The 17,271-nt window shown below is 53.7% G+C and overlaps 1 protein-coding gene across 1 annotated transcript in view; it reads left to right on the forward strand.

Moving 5' to 3' along the window:
• Positions 1–17,271, forward strand: part of NOS2 (nitric oxide synthase 2, inducible) — a 28,288-nt gene that overhangs the window by 9,632 nt on the left and 1,385 nt on the right. The window contains exons 9-24 of the mRNA XM_014548214.1: positions 12–113; positions 3,263–3,457; positions 4,147–4,229; positions 4,594–4,738; positions 5,898–6,002; positions 6,912–6,961; positions 7,314–7,488; positions 7,991–8,123; positions 8,982–9,060; positions 10,037–10,218; positions 12,338–12,501; positions 13,462–13,669; positions 15,214–15,301; positions 15,761–15,882; positions 16,185–16,333; positions 17,237–17,269. Of these exons, the coding sequence (XP_014403700.1) occupies positions 12–113; positions 3,263–3,457; positions 4,147–4,229; positions 4,594–4,738; positions 5,898–6,002; positions 6,912–6,961; positions 7,314–7,488; positions 7,991–8,123; positions 8,982–9,060; positions 10,037–10,218; positions 12,338–12,501; positions 13,462–13,669; positions 15,214–15,301; positions 15,761–15,882; positions 16,185–16,333; positions 17,237–17,269 (2,013 nt within the window). The remainder of the gene's footprint in view (positions 1–11; positions 114–3,262; positions 3,458–4,146; positions 4,230–4,593; positions 4,739–5,897; positions 6,003–6,911; positions 6,962–7,313; positions 7,489–7,990; positions 8,124–8,981; positions 9,061–10,036; positions 10,219–12,337; positions 12,502–13,461; positions 13,670–15,213; positions 15,302–15,760; positions 15,883–16,184; positions 16,334–17,236; positions 17,270–17,271) is intronic.

A 17,271-nucleotide genomic window follows, 5' to 3' on the forward strand; every position in this document is an offset into this window, starting at 1 on the left:
TGCCTCTGCAGGAGGTGGGCAGAAGGATGGGCCTGGAAACGCACAAGCTGGCCTCGCTCTGGAAGGACCAGGCTGTCGTTGAGATCAATGTCGCCGTGCTCCACAGTTTCCAGGTATGACTGGGGTTCTGTGGGCCTTTCTGGTTAGAAGGTCATCTGGCCCAGCCGCGCATGCCATGCTTGACTTCCCATGACAGCACTGTTCATTTATTTATGCACCAAACAAGCATGGAACACCCAGCTTGCGCCACACACGGTGCTAGGTGCTGGGGATACAGACAGATAAGCCCTCCCACTAACTCGAGGTCTCCTAGTACAGCTTGCAGGTTTCTAGCAACAGGCAGCTACTTTCCTCCTAAGACTGGTCAACCCCTGCGTTTAAGCACTGAATCCTGTCCTCTCAATTTCTCAAGGACTTTAATCCTGAAAATTTCCCCCTTCTCTCTCCTGTCTCCCCAGTGTCTCCCTCTCTACTGGGTCATTCCTGTCAACATCAATCGGCTGTAATGGTTCTCATCTCAAAGAAATCAATGGGTCGCTAACCAAATGCCTCCCCCACCTCCCACCTTGTTTTCTGCATCCCTTTACAACAAAACCAAGGAAGGACCTCCTTACACTTCCGCCTCCCCCAGCCTCTCCCGTCGGGCCTTTATCTCCCACCAACCTCCCAGTCACACTAGAATTCTTGCTGTTTTTCAGACTCAACGGTACAGTTCCCACCTCAGGGCCTTTGCACTTGCTTTTCCCTCTGCCTAGAACACTCTTCCCACAAATCATCCCACGACCGGCCCCTTCCCTTCATCGAGGTGCCAATGTCACCTCCTCAGAGGAGTCCTTACTGGCCATGCATATAAAATGGCACCCTCACCCCACCTCCACCCTCTCTCTCTCTCTTCTTCCCTTAACACTCTTTATTTTTCTTCATAATACTTATTAGCTCCTGACAATATATACTACAACTACTTCTTTCTTTCTTTGTTGTTTTGTCCCCACCCCCAGCCCACCCCAGAATGTAAGCTCCATGGGGTAGATGTCTTATCTCTCTTATTTACTGCTCTACCTCTAGAGTCCAGAAGAGTGTCTGGCGCATGGTAAAAAAAAGAAAAAAAAAAGAAAAAAAAAAGTGTGTTGAGTGAATGAACGAGAGCCCACAACCACATGAGCAGTGGTGCTCTTATTTCTGAGCAACAGTGTCCACCCCTTGGACCTACACACAGCAGGTTGGTTCCTGTGTGAGACTGAGCCCACTGGACCATCTGCTGCTCTTACGCATATAAACACATCCTTTGGGAAGGAGGCATGGGGTGTGTGAAGATATTACTGTAGAAGCTGGGACCATCTCCACAAAACTGGCAGGTGCCCTGGTGGCCAAACCACTGGGCAGAGAGTCATTCATTCATTCAGCAAAGTTTTATTGAGTGTTTTCCACGTGCCAGGCCCTAGGCTGGGCCACAGACATGAGTGGTGAACAAACCAGACAAACATTTGTCCTTGTGAAGTGTAGTGGGGAGCTGACATTAAACAATCGCCCAGTAAATATTTACGATCACACGCTGTTCCCCAGGGCAGGTCACCCCATAGGTAGGTCAAGCTTGTGCTTGATTCAGGGAGGGGGTGGCCTTGAGACAGGACAGGAAGAGCCCCGTGGGGCTGGCCCAGCTTGGGAAGGCCCCACGGGCCACCCGTGGACCACACATCCTGACTCCTGGGGCTCCCAGCATCAGCCCTGACACTGGCAGGATGAGGATCTGTCCCCGAAAACCTGTTGATCCTTCCCTGGCCCTTGACCATTGCTGGTCACGTCCCGTCACTGCTTTTGAGTCTCCAAGACTTCCTCATCACTGACCCTCCTTCACAGTAAACTTCAAAAGACTTGGCCTTGTTTCCTAATTTTTAAAACAGAGATAATAACTGTCCCCCCCTCCCTAGGTGACTGTAAGAATTCAATGAAATAGATGCAATTTAGCAGAACTGCCTGGCCCATAGTGAACACTTAGCAAGCACTCATGTTGTTGTTGTTGTTATTTATTATTGTTACTGTCATTATCACAACAATCCATTCCAGAGCTTAAAACTGATCTGGAACCCAGGGGTTGCATATGTATGGTATATGTATGTATAAATTTTAGAAGGTGTGAGGGGGCCTCCTGGGACCTCCATCAGCTAGCTCCTCTCCTTCTCTTGGACTTGACTCATGTTTGTGTCCTCCTCCAGGAATACCTGTCTCTGGCCTAACTTGTACCCATCTCTCAGGACTCACCTCCTCTTATAAGCTGTCCCTGGAAGCCCCATCTCTCCTCCAGGCCTCTGAGCTAAGCCCTCTCCTCTGCCCTCCATCAGCACCTGCACCCTTCCACGTAGCTGCTATCACACCACGTGAAAAGCGGGCTTTCTTCTTCCTCCCCTAATTAGAATACAATCTGATGCATGGAGGGGCCGTGTCTTTCATGTCTATAATGCCAGTGCCTTATGCACTGCCTGGCAGATAGAAATAATAGCAGCAGCTAACTTTACTGAGCACGTTCTGTTGCTTTACTTGTAATAATGTATTGCATCCTTTCGATAACCTCATGAGGAACTGTTAGCATCCCCACTTTACTGATGAGGCAGCTGAGGCTTAGTGAGGTTCAGGAACTAATGACTTGTGGTCACAGGGCCAATAAGAGGCCAACTTTGGAACCACTATATGAAGCAAGTGTCTCCTGGCTGCATGGGTTGCCTCTGGCATTGAGGGTGTGGCCTTTGTTGGGTCAGTGTGGGAAGCTCAGACCCCGTGGCTTTTAATTTTAGGATGTTGGTCACTTGTCTTCCAGACACTATGGTTCCCCCCAGTGCTTCCATCCCAGTTCCTTCTTGGCCAAGAGAGCCACATCCGTGGGGAAGTGACTCCTGGGATTCTCTCCCAACAAAAATGCGCTGTGGTTTGATTTATCAGCATCCAGAGAGAGAGCCATCAGCTGGGAATTTGGGGAGACCTGAGGGCATGGCTTGAGAAGCTGGACACTGCCCCAGAGGGCCAGTAGGAGGCCACCATCTGATCTGTGGGCTGACCATGGTGATGGTGATTTTTCTGGCTCCTTCGGCGTCCCTTCCTTTGGATATTTATTTTCAGCCATGAGGAGGGGACCAGGAGGAATTGCTGTCCCATTTTACAGATTTCCAGGCCTCCCAGGGTTTACCTGGGAACCCTGCAGTCAACCGACCACTCTCCTGATTCCCCTGTCCCTTGTCTCAACTCCCCCTCTTGCCTCCTTCTGATTTAGAAGCAAAATGTGACCATCATGGACCACCACTCAGCTGCAGAGTCCTTCATGAAGTACATGCAGAACGAGTACCGGTCCCGAGGGGGCTGCCCCGCCGACTGGATTTGGCTGGTGCCCCCCATTTCTGGAAGCATCACCCCCGTGTTCCACCAGGAGATGTTAAACTATGTTCTGTCCCCTTTCTACTACTACCAGGTAACAGAGGGCTTTCCTCTTCTCTCTGTCTTGGGGGCTCAGGGGTAGAGACAGTGTGTGTCTGCACATGTGTGCATGTATGTGCACGTGCATGCATGTGTATGTGTGTGCATCCGCGTGTGCATGTGCATGCTCACTCATGTAGGACATATGGGGAAGGACCAAGAATACAGACATTCTTAATACTTTTTATTTATTTTGTAAAGGTATTCTTTTTTAAAAAAATATATTTTATTGAATTTTTACAGAGAGGAAGGGAGAGGGATAGAGAGTTAGAAACATCGATGAGAGAGAAACATTGATCAGCTGCCTCCTGCACGCCTCCTACTGGGGATGTGCCTGCAACCCAGGTACATGCCCTTGACTAGAATCGAACCTGGGACCCTTCAGTCCCCAGGACGACACTCTATCCATTGAGCAAAACCAGTTAGGGCAAGGTATTCTTTTTTAAAAAAAAATGTTTTTATTGATTTTAGAGAGAGAGATGAAAACATTGATGAGAGAGAGAGACATTGATTGGCTGCCTCCTGCATACCATTACCGGGGATTGAGCCCGCAATCGGGCATGTGCCCTGAATAGGAATCCAATGGGGGAAATCTTGGTTCATGGGTCGATGCTTAACCAGCATTCCCAAGTCCACGCTAAGCTCGGGCCTGCCTGGCTCTCACATCTGCCTTCTTTCCTGAAGGTGGAGGCCTGGAAAACCCACGTCTGGCAGGACGGGAAGCGGAGGCCCCGGAGAAGAGAGATTCGGTTTCAAGTCTTGGTTAAGTAAGTGAGAGTGGCCCGTGTTGACATCTTCCTTCCAGTCAGCCTGCCCTTCTAGGCCTTGAAGGGCAGGGAACAAAGAAGTGATCTTGATGGAGTTTGGCTCCCAGAGGTCCCCACACCAATTCCAAGGGTCACCTGTCGCTATTGTCCCAATCTCCTCTCTCCTCCATTTTCCCAAAGGGGCTAAGCAGCAGGTGGAGTGGGCGAGGGCAGGAGAAGGTGGTGAGTCAGGGTTGATAGCTGGTGAGAAATGGGGTTCTTTTAACTCAATCTGCCCACTTTAAACACTGTCCCCTCCCACCCTCCTGGGCCCCCATCTCCCTCTGGAAGGATGACCCGGCACAGTATCTGTCTGTCCCCACAGAGCCGTGCTCTTTGCCTCTATGCTGATGCGCAAGACCATGGCGTCCCGAGTCAGAGCCACCATCCTCTTTGCGACGGAGACGGGAAAATCGGAAACTCTGGCTCAGGACCTAGGGGCTTTGTTCAGCTGTGCCTTCAACCCCAAGGTACCTGACCCGGCTGGACGTGTGCCGTTCCCCTGCCTATGTACAGGGAAGTCTGGGAAAGTCAGAGTGCTCTGCTCCAGGACGTCTCAGAGCCTGGACGTGTGGCTCTACGTTGTAAATCACACATAGGAGGATAGGTGTGTCCAGGGGTTCTCAAACTTACACAGTTGATACGTTTTTCAGAGTGTTCCAGGGAATGCAGGTTGAGAAACACTTTCTTAAAAATATATATATATATATTATTTCAGAGAGGAAGGGCACAACCCGGGCATGTGCCCTGACCAGGAATTGAACCCTGACCTCCTGGATCATGGGTTGATGCCCAACCACTGAGCACACTGGTCGGGCGAGAAACACTTTCCTAATGAGCCCAAGTCTCAGTTTCCATGAGCTGCTCTAGATGAATTTTATTGCCGTTCACTGCACACCTTACCTACAGGGTGCAGTGCTAAATGTGAAGGAGGCAAAGGGTGAATAAAGTGCAGACAAATAAAACCCCAGAGGGTGGCTCACCCATCCCGTCAGTGCTGGACGTCATTCTTCACCCCTGCAGGCCTCCTGAGGCAGGTGGGCCCGGGTAGGAGGGAGGCCGTGACTCCCTTCACCTGACATTAGTGTCAGGCAAAGTGTCTGGGTTCCGGAGGTGCCAGAGGACCATTCTTCACCCCTGCAGGCCTCCTCAGGCAGGTGGGCCCGGGTAGGGGCGAGGCCATGACTCCCTTCACCTGACAGCGTCAGGCAAAGTGTCTGGGTTCCGGAGGTGCCAGAGGAGTTGTCATTTTTGTAACCTGCTCACCCCATTTTTGTGGAAGATATGTCCATGCACTAAGAATCCAAAATAGCCACAGAAGTGGCGGAAGTGTTTTGATCTGGGCCGGGCAGTAGTTTGGAGGCAGACCCCCCAGGGCTTGCTGACGTGGTGGTGGTGGGGCTGGAGGCAGGGAGAATTGAGGCCGTGTATTCAAGGGGGTTCATCTGATGAATTTGTTAGGCACTCACCTTCTCTGTGCCACACCTGTGCTGGGGGGAGGCGGGGGGCCTGGGTGATGAAGCGGGCTAAGGGCCTGGGTCGGGGCGGGAAAGCACAGGGTGTCTGGGGAGGGCACAGAGGGCTCCAGCCTGGGACCCAGGGCTGATGCCCACCCTCGGTGCCAAGCAGGTTCTCTGCATGGACGAGTACAGGCTGAGCAGCCTGGAGGAGGAGCAGCTGCTGCTGGTGGTGACCAGCACCTTTGGGAACGGAGACTCCCCCGGCAATGGAGCGGTAGGTGGCCCAGGTCCCAGGGGTCTGGGGGGTGGTAGGGCCCAAGGAAGGGATGTGGGAGTTCAGCATATCCTGGGGAGGACATTTGGGGGTGAGTGCTCAGATCACTCTGGTTGCCCAATGTCAGCCATTTGCCTGTGTCCTTCGTAGTGATCGCCATATGCACGTGTGACCTTTCCTACGACATACTTAATAGATTTCAGCAAACTGACCTACCTTTCAAATTCAACAATTCATGTTTAAAGGAAACTCTATCTCACTCTCACAAATCCAATGAAAGCCAAACAGAGTTATTGAATTTTAGCTAGATACTATTAGCCGACCATGGCTTGCTTAGGGTGTTTTGTTTTGTTTTAATAGTAGGCAAGTATTAGAGAGGTGTTAAGGCTCCATTACTACCAATGTGAGACTTTCTCCCTAGTGTTTAAGAGAACAACAACAACAAAAAGTTGAAATGGGAATAACTAAAAAAAAATTACAGAGGAGAGAATACTACCTTACCAGGAGATCTGACACTATATCTGCTAGGTCATGTACCATCTAAAATTATCTTGAGTCCCTGGGAAATCAGGGTTATTTTAGAAAATACGGGAACAGTTGTTGCTCTCACCAGGTTCCAAACAGGAAGTGGGGCTCACTTGCGTCCCCATCAGGAAACCCTCTACAGAGCTGGGTGGGGTGGGGGCTGGGCTGTTTCTGGGCCCCCCACTGAGGGTCAAGGCCACATGAGTGGCTAAGGCTGGACTTGTCCCTGAGCCCCAGCCAGGTACACATCAACCAACTTGCATCTGTGGATCTTGAACCTTCTGTCAGATGTGGCCGGTTCTGAATGGGCCACCAGAAGAAAAGAAGCAGCAGTTGCTTTTATAAATCCTGTCCTGAGATCTTTGTGTTTCTTTCTCTTTCTAGAAGCTGAAGAAATCCCTCTTCATGCTGAAAGAGCTCACCAACAAGTTCAGGTAAGGCTGTTCCCACCCCCTCTTGTCCGAGCCCTGCCTGATGGGCCGAGTCTGGCACTGGGTGTATATTAGAGGGTCCTCTCTGGGGTGTCCAGGCCTGGAGAGAGCCTGTCCTCAAGCCAGGGAATCCAAGCCCCTCTTACGGGTCTGCAGGCCAAACTTAGGGTTGGTCATGGGAGTTGGTGACAAGCTTCTGGCGCTAGGGAAGCCCAGAAGGGGGCATCCACTATTGGGCCCTGTGCCAGGCTGCACTGGGAGTGCCTGAGCCCGGCCTATGGGCTGTTGGTGCTGCTGGGAGATGCTTGCATGGCTGGCTCACTCCAGTCTCTGTGTGTGTGTCCTCCTCGGGCAGGTATGCCGTGTTTGGCCTCGGTTCCAGCATGTACCCTCAGTTCTGCGCCTTCGCTCATGATGTCGACCAGAAGTTGTCCCACCTGGGAGCGTCTCAGCTCACCCCGACGGGGGAAGGGGACGAGCTCAGTGGGCAGGAAGAGGCCTTCCGCAGCTGGGCCGTGCAAACCTTCAAGGTCAGTTCACAGCTGGTGCTGCCCCACAGCACGGACAGGGGCCAGTGGAGCATTCGTGCCCAGGACAACTGTGCCGGGCGTCCTGGGTGGCATGACCTCTGTCTGGTCCTGCAGGCATGGTCCCAGGTGAGGCTGGGGTTGCAGGCCTATGAGCTCAGGTCGCTGCTGCTCTTCCTCAACCCCCCCCCCCCCCCACCCCCGGAAGAGCTCCACTTTAGGCCTGTGTCCCTGGGTAGGAGAAGGTAGCAGGACACCTCCCTGACTCCTGGGAGCTTGGGTTTAAGATCTTTTCCCCTCTGACTATCCAGCGCCTCTTGACAACCTGGTCTTGTTGGGGACAGAGAGCTTGGGGATGGGGACCACACAGTTCAGGTCTTTGTTGCCCGAGGTTTGACTCCTGATTTAGCAAACCCCACCCTTAAGCGAAGCGTTTCCCCAGTGGTGGTGGTGCCGCTGATGACGAGGGTGCTCACGAACACGGATTCCCTCTGTCTCCTTCCAGGCAGCCTGTGAGGCGTTCGATGTCCGAGGCAAAGACCGCATTCAGATCCCCAAGCTCTACACCACCAATGTGACCTGGGACCCGCACCACTACCGGCTTGTGCGGGACTCTCAGCCTTTGGACCTCAACAAAGGTACCTGCTTCCCTGCACCACACGGGGCTGGCTGGCCCTTCCTGCCCGGTGGGGTCTTTGAGCACTGGACCCTCTGAACAGGGGCAGCTGGCCTAGGGCTGCCAGGCGTCTCTCTCTTGTTGCCTCCAAGAGCCGGTTGGGGTGCCAGAATCGAGGCCTTGCTTTGTCTCTGAGGGAGGCCATTTAAGGAGGAAGCCGTGGGAGGGAGGTGGAGAGAGAAGGGGGCCACACCAACTGAGGGCCTTCTGTGTGCCAGGCACTGTGCTGGGCTCTTTGCCCACCCGCTCTAAGCGAGCCCTGACACTCATCCTGCAAGACAGGCACAGAGAAAAGGAACTTTAGGGAGGCGATGTGAGTCGCCAGCATGTGGCCAAGTTGAGATCTGAGCCTTACCCTTCCAGCTCCATGGCAGCCACGTATTGTAAAGAACATCTGCAGAGGCAATTCCAGAACATTCCGCAGCCTGTGAACTCTCAGTGGTGCCTCCAGATGCCGTGCCTTCGAGCTCCCCCTTTTGTTGTCCCATGCGTCCGGTGGGCCTGCAGATTTCTGCTTGTTTAGGAGATCCCCGGCTTCCACGATGCTCTCCTGCGGGTCCAGGATGTCCTCGGAATCCCCATATTTGGGCGTCTGAGTTGTATTTCTCAACACCCAGCAGCAGCACAACCACCCTGGGTCAGACCAAAGGTCCTCATTTGTGACTCAGAGACACGTGGGGAAAAGGAAAGAAAACCCTCCCACGCCCTCAGCGGGACCTCCCGAGGGCAGTGTCCGGATGGCACTGACTCGGGCACACTTGACTCAGGCACACGGTGCTTGGGAGCCATTGGCCATCTCACCGCCTCTCTGTCCCCACAGCCCTCAGCGGAATGCACGCCAAGAATGTGTTCACCATGAAGCTCAAATCGCGGCAGAATCTACAGAGCCCCAAATCCAGGTAGGGTAGAGCACAGGGCTCTGGGTGATGGTCCACGGGTTTCATCTTAATGAAAGGAAGTGCAGGGCAAGTCAGTCTTTGAGAAGAGAGCTGTGTCCACTGGCATTAGCAGTGAGGGCCAGCTTGACCGGTAACCCCATGGCCACCAGCGCCTCTACGTCTGGTCTCCATTCATCCTGGGCCAGTTTCCCAACTGGGGGCCTGCCTCACTTCCTGCCCTTTGCCACTTAACTCTCCCACCAAAAAGGGGGGCAAGAGAAATTCAACCATTTAGCTCCTTTTTTTATTAAAAATATATTTTTATTGATTTCAGAGAGAAAGGGAGAGGGAGAGAGAGAGAGATAGAAACATCAATGATAAAAGAGAATCATCGGTTGGCTGCCTCCTGCATGCCCCCTACTGGGGATTGAGCCACAACCCGGGCATGTGCCCTTGACTGGAATGGAACCCGGGACCCTTCAGTCCACAGGCCAATGCTCTATCCACTGAGCCAAAGGGCCATTTGGCTCTTCCTTGAGAACTTTCAGGAAAAGTCTAGCAGGGAAGGACTTTCCTGCCAGGGTAGGCCCGTGCTGTGGATTCTCTGTAGGTTTTGTTTCTCTGTGCTGTCCTCCCCATTCATTAGCAAATCTGGGCTTTGTTCTAGCAAGAACCGGATTTGCCTCCATCTCTCCTGGAGGGATGCTTTCTTTAGGCACAGTCTGTGGTCAAGCCCTCGTGGGCTTGGGAGGACTGCACAGGGAGGGGTGCAGCCCACCCTCACCCCACGGAGAAGCCTCAAGTCTGCCCAGCCTCAGGTCCCTCTGGGTGCCCTAGCCATGGGGCGGGGCGGGGTGGGGGGGGGGGGGCTCCGTGCTCATGGAATCAGGCAGGAAAATGAAAGGAGGGCGTATTTCCAGGGGAAAGCGGCCCACCTGCCGGGAGCTCTGGAGGAAGTCCTGGTGGGTTACCAGCGGCTTCTCCTCCCCATTTCCAGCCGCATCACGCTCCTGGTGGAACTCTCCTGCGAGGGCAGCCCAGGCCTCAGCTACCAGCCTGGAGAGCACCTGGGGGTTTTCCCAAGCAACCAGCCAGCCCTGGTTCAAGGCATTTTGGAGCGAGTGGTGGACGGCCCCGCACCCCACCAACCCGTGTGCCTGGAGACCCTCAGCGAGACCGGTGAGCCCTCTCCACGGACCCTCTGCTGAGGCGACCCCAACATCCTCCCACCGCCCCCCCAACCAGCTGATGGGCTGGGCCTGGGCCTGCACTGCAGGCAGCTAACCCTCCCCTTCCTGCTGAGGGGGCGGGGTGAGGGGGGCGCCCAGGCCTGCGCCTTACAAACAGTTCTCAGCCAGGTGGCAGGCCAGCAAAAGGGGCGCTTCTTTGGGACCATCTGCCCAACATCAGAGGCTGGAAAGCCTTTTCCCTTCATTCTTTTGCTTAACTGGCCACTTTTTAAATGATTGACTGATTCCTTTATTTTCTATCGAAATTTTAACTGGTCTCGTCTATATAACAGACAGGCCCCGGGCGAATAAATGAATGAGACTTGGTGTCTGTCCTCAGAGAGCTCACCACCTCGTACAGGAGGCCGATATGCAAGAATGTTATTCATCATAATTATTATAACAGTAACAGTAGCAGCTAGCAATTGTTGGGTAATTACTATATGCCAGCATTTTACATGCACTGCCTCTTTAGTTCCCACCAAAGGCATATATGTGTGGCTTGCATGGTGACATAAGAGAGAAATGTGGAAACAGTGTAAAAATGGTGAGGTTTGAAGGTTCAAGTCCCTGGTCCAGCAATGTGACCTTGGGCATATGGATTAATCGCTCTAAGCTTTATTTCTTTTCTCTAAAATAGAGATGATAAGAGCTTTCCTTGTAGGCTTGTTGTAAAGAACAAATGAGTGGATACAAATGTAACCTTCACCACAATTCCTGACACCAAATAAACGCAGGAGTGGAGGGAGGTTCATTTCCCCACAGGCTAATGAACATCTGTCCAGAAGTCAGAGAATACACCACAAGAGCCTCCTCAGATCCCCAAATATATAACCTCTCCACATTTTCATGGCATTCTAATGTCATACTGCGGCCCCACCAAGGGTCTGGTTTATTCCCACCCTCCCAGGCAGTGAGCAGGGCTCATGGAGAGTGTGGCTCCTCCTGGCCATCCTCACCGGGGAGAGGACACTGCCCCTGGGAGGCCCCAGGGCACCCCCGTCCTGTGCTAAGGGGAGGCTCTCCGTCCATGTGGAGAGCACAGCACAGGGTGACAGGCAGGAGGAGAGGTAAACGAGTGAAATCTACCATCTCGGGCCTCCCAGCCCTAGGACTAGCTCCCTGGCCTTAGCTTCCTCAGTGATAATGTCACCGTCAGGAATGTGTCCCCCTAAAGAGAGTGGCCAAAATCAGAAAGCCGGGGTCAGAGGAGCAAAGTCTGGCATTGGACCCCAATGTCCTGGAGAATGTGAGAGAGCCCAACACTTGGGGATGAGGGGACAGAGATGTCCTTGTGACTGTAGGAAGACAGATGCGGTTCATCGGGCCTTGGGTCTATGAAACAATGTAATACTAATACTTTTACCTAACATTTATTGAGCACCTGTGTCCCAGACGCTGTACTAGCTATCACACCGCACTATTTCATTCAATGCTCATACAAACCCAGCAAGATAAGTTGTGTGATTACATCCATTTCACAGAGGCAGAATCCAAGGCTCAGAGAGTTCGGTCATCCAGCTAGTAAGTGGGGAGCCAGAGTCTGAACCCACATCTACTGGCCCCAGCATCCATGCTGTGACCCCCCTGTATAGAGCCCCTCAGGACTCCTTGAGACTCACCATCTCACTCAGAGTGATTGGGGGCTCTCCTAGCACTTCCTGGTATAGGACCCCAGGGGACTGCAGTCATGGGCTTTTCTCTAAATGAATAAGTGGCCTCTGGGTGTACATCAGTCTTTGGTAGATTTAGTCACTGTGAACCTGTAATCCACCTGTGGGTATCAGGCCTGGGTGAGAGGGACTAGACTCTGGTGCATAGTTAGTTTATAGGATTGAGTCACCACTGGTGCCCTTTGGAGGGCTGTTGACCAGCCTTTCCTGCACCCATATATCTGAGCCCATCTTCCTGCTCATGAGTTGGGCACATGAGCCCTGTTGCTGCTCCTGGAGCCAGAACTTCAGTGTCTTCTCTCCCCTGCAGCTGGAGGGAGGAGGGGTCTGCCCCAGAGGCCTCATCACCCTCTGGGAAACCTAAATGGGACCTTTTCCATCCTGACTGTTTTCTAGGCAGCTACTGGGTCAGGGACAAGCGGCTGCCCCCCTGCTCCCCCAGCCAGGCCCTCACCTACTTCCTGGACATCACCACGCCCCCAACCCAGCTGCTGCTCCGAAAGCTGGCCCAGCTGGCCACAGAAGAACCGGAGAGGCAGAGGCTACAGACCCTGTGCCAGGTGAAGTTCAGGGCTGCTGGGTGGGGCAGTGGCAGGGCCTGGAGTTGGGGGAAGCCAGAGCTCAGCGCTGGCCTTTCACCTCCAAGTGGGATCCACCCAGGTGTCCAAAGTGAGACTTGCCAAAGTCAGGTGGGAAGTCAGGCATTCTCCCATCCCATTTCTAGGCACAATTGTGTTGAGTAAGCTGGATCTTTCTGAGTGTCTGCAGGATGCAACCAAAGTGCGCGTCCTCAGAAATTATCTAAGGAAAAGTGAGCCACTGTGTCTTGTCTTTGTATTTCCAAATCTTGGACGAGCCTGAGACAAGCCTGGGACATAGAAAGTGTTGGAGGATGGATGGTGTAGCTGAATGGATAAATGGGCATAGTGACAGATGGGTGGTTGAATTAATAAATTAATAAGAGAATGCATTAACCCACCTGCAACTTTCTAGGCCCAAGTCTTTGCAAAAAGCACTAAATGTCATTATTATTGCTAATTATCGTGATTCCAGACACCTCCACTGCCATTATCCCGAGGCTGTGCTGCTGTAACTTGGCTCACATTTTCTCACTTAACACAAGAAAGTAGGTGATGCTATCCTCATTTCACAGAGGTTAAGCAATTGGGACAGGATCCCACAGCTCTAAGACAAGCATCCAGTCAAGATCTGAACCCAGGTCTGTATGGTTCCAAGTGAGATTATAATAAAGATTTGGCTATTGCCCACAAGTTGCTGACAGTGAAGTTCTCAGCACAAAAGTGAGATCAATGCTACTCACTGGCCTGTGTTCTTCCAGGACAGGAAATAGAGTCTCTCCAGCTTGGTAGTCTCAGCACCCTGGACAGCTCCAAGTCTTTGTTGAGGGAGGGAATGAATTGAATGAATGAATGAACGCACGCACATACGAATGAAACCTGGACTGTGACAGCCTTTTCCCTCGGAGTGGGGCAGGTGCTCACACTGCCCTTGCCTTCCAGCCCTCAGAGTACAACAAGTGGAAGTTCACCAACAGTCCCACATTCCTGGAGGTGCTGGAGGAGTTCCCGTCCCTGCGGGTATCTGCCAGCTTCCTGCTCTCCCAGCTCCCTGTCCTGAAACCCCGGTACTACTCCATCAGCTCCTCCAGGGACCGCACCCCCACGGAGGTCCACCTCACCGTGGCCGTGCTCACCTACCGCACCCGAGGTAAGGCCGAGGCAGAGGCTTTGGGGCAGTCCAACTCTGCTATTTGCTGGGCAGCTGTTCAATGTGTCTGAGCTTTGGTCTCATCAGTGGAACACCCACCTGCAGAGCTGTTACAGCAGTAGGAGGTGTGTGGCAGAGATTACTCTGAACCAGGCACTGAGCTCGCCCCTTTGTATGCGTATCATCAGTAGTCATGTGAGATGGGTACTGTGTGCTTTTTACAGGTGAGGAAACTGAGGCCACTTGTTCAAAGTCACACCATTAGCAAGCAGAGAAGTGAGATTCACACCCAGGTCATCTGCAGGGACCAAATTCTTAACCACCCTACTCCACTTTGCAGTCCAGCTTCTATTGGGGCAACTTAATGAGATCAAAGGTGGGAAACACCCAATACTTAGTGGGAGCCCAATGATTCTTAGTTTTCCTGATAGTGCAGCCTGAATACAGGGCAGATTCTGCCTTGATTGTTCATTCCTTCACACACTCACTCAGCAATGATTTGTCCCATACTTCTCTACCCTTGGCACCATGGTCAGTGTGGAAATACCGCACACGGAGCCTCTGCCCTCATGGAGCTTCCCATCGAGAGGGTGCAATGAAGAGAGACCCACAGAAATAGACAGTTGTCATTGTGGAGGTGCCAAGAAGGGTGCTATGAGGGCAGGGGATGGGGGATGGACTGACACAGACTTGAAAGTCCAAAACCTTGTCCAGTGGGCTTGGCTCCCCCCTGGATGGACTGTGCCTGTGCCTTGCCTAGAGCATTGCCTGGGGCGCCAAAGCAGGGGAGCCAGCACACACCTCAGAGCCCTCTGTGCTCTGAGCAGTGTAGTCACACAGTTCTAATCTCTGGGCAGAGACCATTTGCTGTGCTAGACAATGTTGCACAGGCCCCGGCTCAGTCCTCAGCCCAGGAGAGGAGAGGCAGGCATGTTCCATGAGAGCAAGATTCCATCCAGAGGAAAACCAAAGGGACTTCTCAAGTTGGTTGGAGGTCCCTTATATTCTGGGCCATTGGGAAAGGAATGTACCCCGGGAAAAGCTGGGGCTTCCACAAGTCAAGGAGGGGCCACACACACATGCTCAGGAGGTTGTCCATCACCCAGGCTTCCTGCCAGTCAGGACTGCATTTGGGAAGACACTCTGGGGCAGTGACTGCAGCCACCCCCAAGGGCCCCTTTGAGCAATTGTCATTGGAGCCGAGTGGTGGCTGGGAGGGTCCCTGGAGAAACTCGTAGAAGGAGCATTGGAGTAGGGGCCAGGGAAGCTGAGCTGCGGCCTGCTTCTGCTGCTACCTGAGTGGCCTTGTACAAGTCACTGTCCCTCTGAGACTCAATTTCTGCAATGGCCAAAGGAGAGGCTTGCCTGCTCTCTACGTCCCCTTCCATGTTCACCAGCTCTGAGTATATGAAGGGCGGGCCTAAGAACCAGGAGAAAAACAGCTCCCATATTAAAGCTCACGGAGTTCCAGGAGCCACTGGGGCAGTTCACACACCGGGGGTGGGGGGGAGGCTATGTTGGTCATGTCTGTGCTGTCCTTGCAGATGGCCAGGGTCCCCTGCACCACGGTGTCTGCAGCACATGGCTCAGCAGCCTGAAACCCCAAGACCCAGTGCCTTGTTTTGTAAGAAGGTAAGTACCCCCTCCATTCTGTATGCGGTGGGACCACTGGTTCTGGGAGTTTGGGGTTGAAAGGGAGGGACCTGGGTGTAGGTGCCACTCTGGACCCCTTGGCCCATAAAGAAGGCTTAGGGGTCACCCGGGGCCTCTCCATCTACCTCCTGGCTAGAGAACATGGCCAAGACTCTAGCAGGGATGGAGATGACAGTGGTGATGAAGCCCAGAGGACAGTGAGGCTCGGCCTCTTTAAAAAGGACCCAGGGCAAGGTGATGGTGGCTCAGGCCAGAGGAAATGAAGCTGCCTGCAGGACTTGGGAATCAAATTTGAGATCACTGTCTTCTCCACACGCCCCTCCCCCACCCAACACTACCGCCCAAAGCACACACCCCAGCTACCTGACCTCTGTCCTGCATGTGCATCCCGCCCATGGTGTCTGAGGACTAGGGCCTGTCTCTTTCTGTCCCCATCAGTGCCAGCGGCTTCCAGCTCCCCGAGGACCCCTCCCGTCCTTGCATCCTCATTGGGCCCGGCACGGGCATCGCCCCCTTCCGCAGTTTCTGGCAGCAGCGACTCCATGACACTGAGCACAAAGGTACAGCTGGGGGGTTCTGAGTGTTGGAATGGGGGGCACCAGGTGGCCAGAACTGAGCTGCAAGAGAATTGTGCCACTGCCCACAGACATTGCTTGGCCCCTGTCCCAGTTTGCCTCCGCCTGTGTGGACAAGTGATATGAATGCCCCGGGCATCAGCTTCCTCATCTGTGAGGTGGGCAAAGTGCTAGATAGGACACTTGCAGAGATGAAATGAGAATTCAAGTTGGGTGGCCAGATGCAAGGCTTTGAAGCCCACCCTCTGGTGGCCACCCTTGTAACTGCAGCCTGCTGGGTCTTGCAGGGCTCCGGAGAGGCCACATGACCCTGGTGTTTGGGTGCCGGCGCCCAGATGAGGACCACCTTTACCGGGAGGAGATGTTGGAGATGGCCCGGAAGGGGGTGCTGCATGAGGTGCACACAGCCTATTCTCGCCTGCCTGGCCAGCCCAAGGTAATGGGGCAACTGCCCGTGCAGTGGGAGGAGCATTATAAGCACAGACTATGGTGGGTGCCCTGGCTCCCCACACACACGCCCCTCACATCTCTGAGCCTTCATCTCAGCTCTAGAATGTAGGCAGTTACTGTCAGAGCGATGCTGGGAAGCTCTTCCATTCACTCTTCCAGGAGAAGAGACAGGCCCTGAGACCTTCAGGACTGTCAGGGCCACATGGTGGCTTAATCCCCGGGCACAGCCTGCTGAGATCCTCCCCCCGAAACTCACTTGCCTAGGGAGAGGTGTTCCAGGCCGCTTTATGCACAATCACAGCCAGGCTGGAGGGCGGCCACTGCACCCATCACAGGCCCAGGAAACACTTTACCCCTTGAGCCCGGGGAGTTGGGACAGACTCTTGGCTCCTCGCTTATGAACTTGTCCCATCAGGGCTCCTCCCAGAGCCAGTGTTCCAGGCCCAGTGTTGGGGTTCCTGGGAGCCCAGATTGGCTCCTGGACTTGTATGTCACTGAGGGGCCCAGGACTCTGTGCCCTGCTCTGCATTACAGTGGAGATCCCACAGGCAGTCTGCACTGAGAGAATCCCTTTTCTGGGGTGTAGGCAGGTGGGCCTCAGAGCTCTGGGCAGGGCAAGTGGCTTGATCGATGTCTCTTTGAAGCATGGTGAGTGCAGAGTTCATCAGGACCCCGTTGGACCACCAGCGCCTCAGGATAGGGCTTTGGCTAGAATTCATCTCTCTCGGCCCAGCCCAGGCCTGTGCAATGTTCTAGCGGGGAGGTGCTCAGCCTGCAGCCCATGGCACCCCCTTGCCACCTCCCGATGGCCAGCAGGCCTGACTGCATGCTTGGCTGCCCTCCCCACCCAGCAGCAGGGGCCTGGGCTCACCATCTCCTCTGCTTTCAGGTCTACGTTCAAGACATCCTTCAGCAGCAGCTGGC

The sequence above is a fragment of the Myotis brandtii genome, unplaced genomic scaffold (assembly GCF_000412655.1).
Source record: "Myotis brandtii unplaced genomic scaffold, ASM41265v1 scaffold50, whole genome shotgun sequence".
NCBI classification, from domain to species: domain Eukaryota; kingdom Metazoa; phylum Chordata; class Mammalia; order Chiroptera; family Vespertilionidae; genus Myotis; species Myotis brandtii.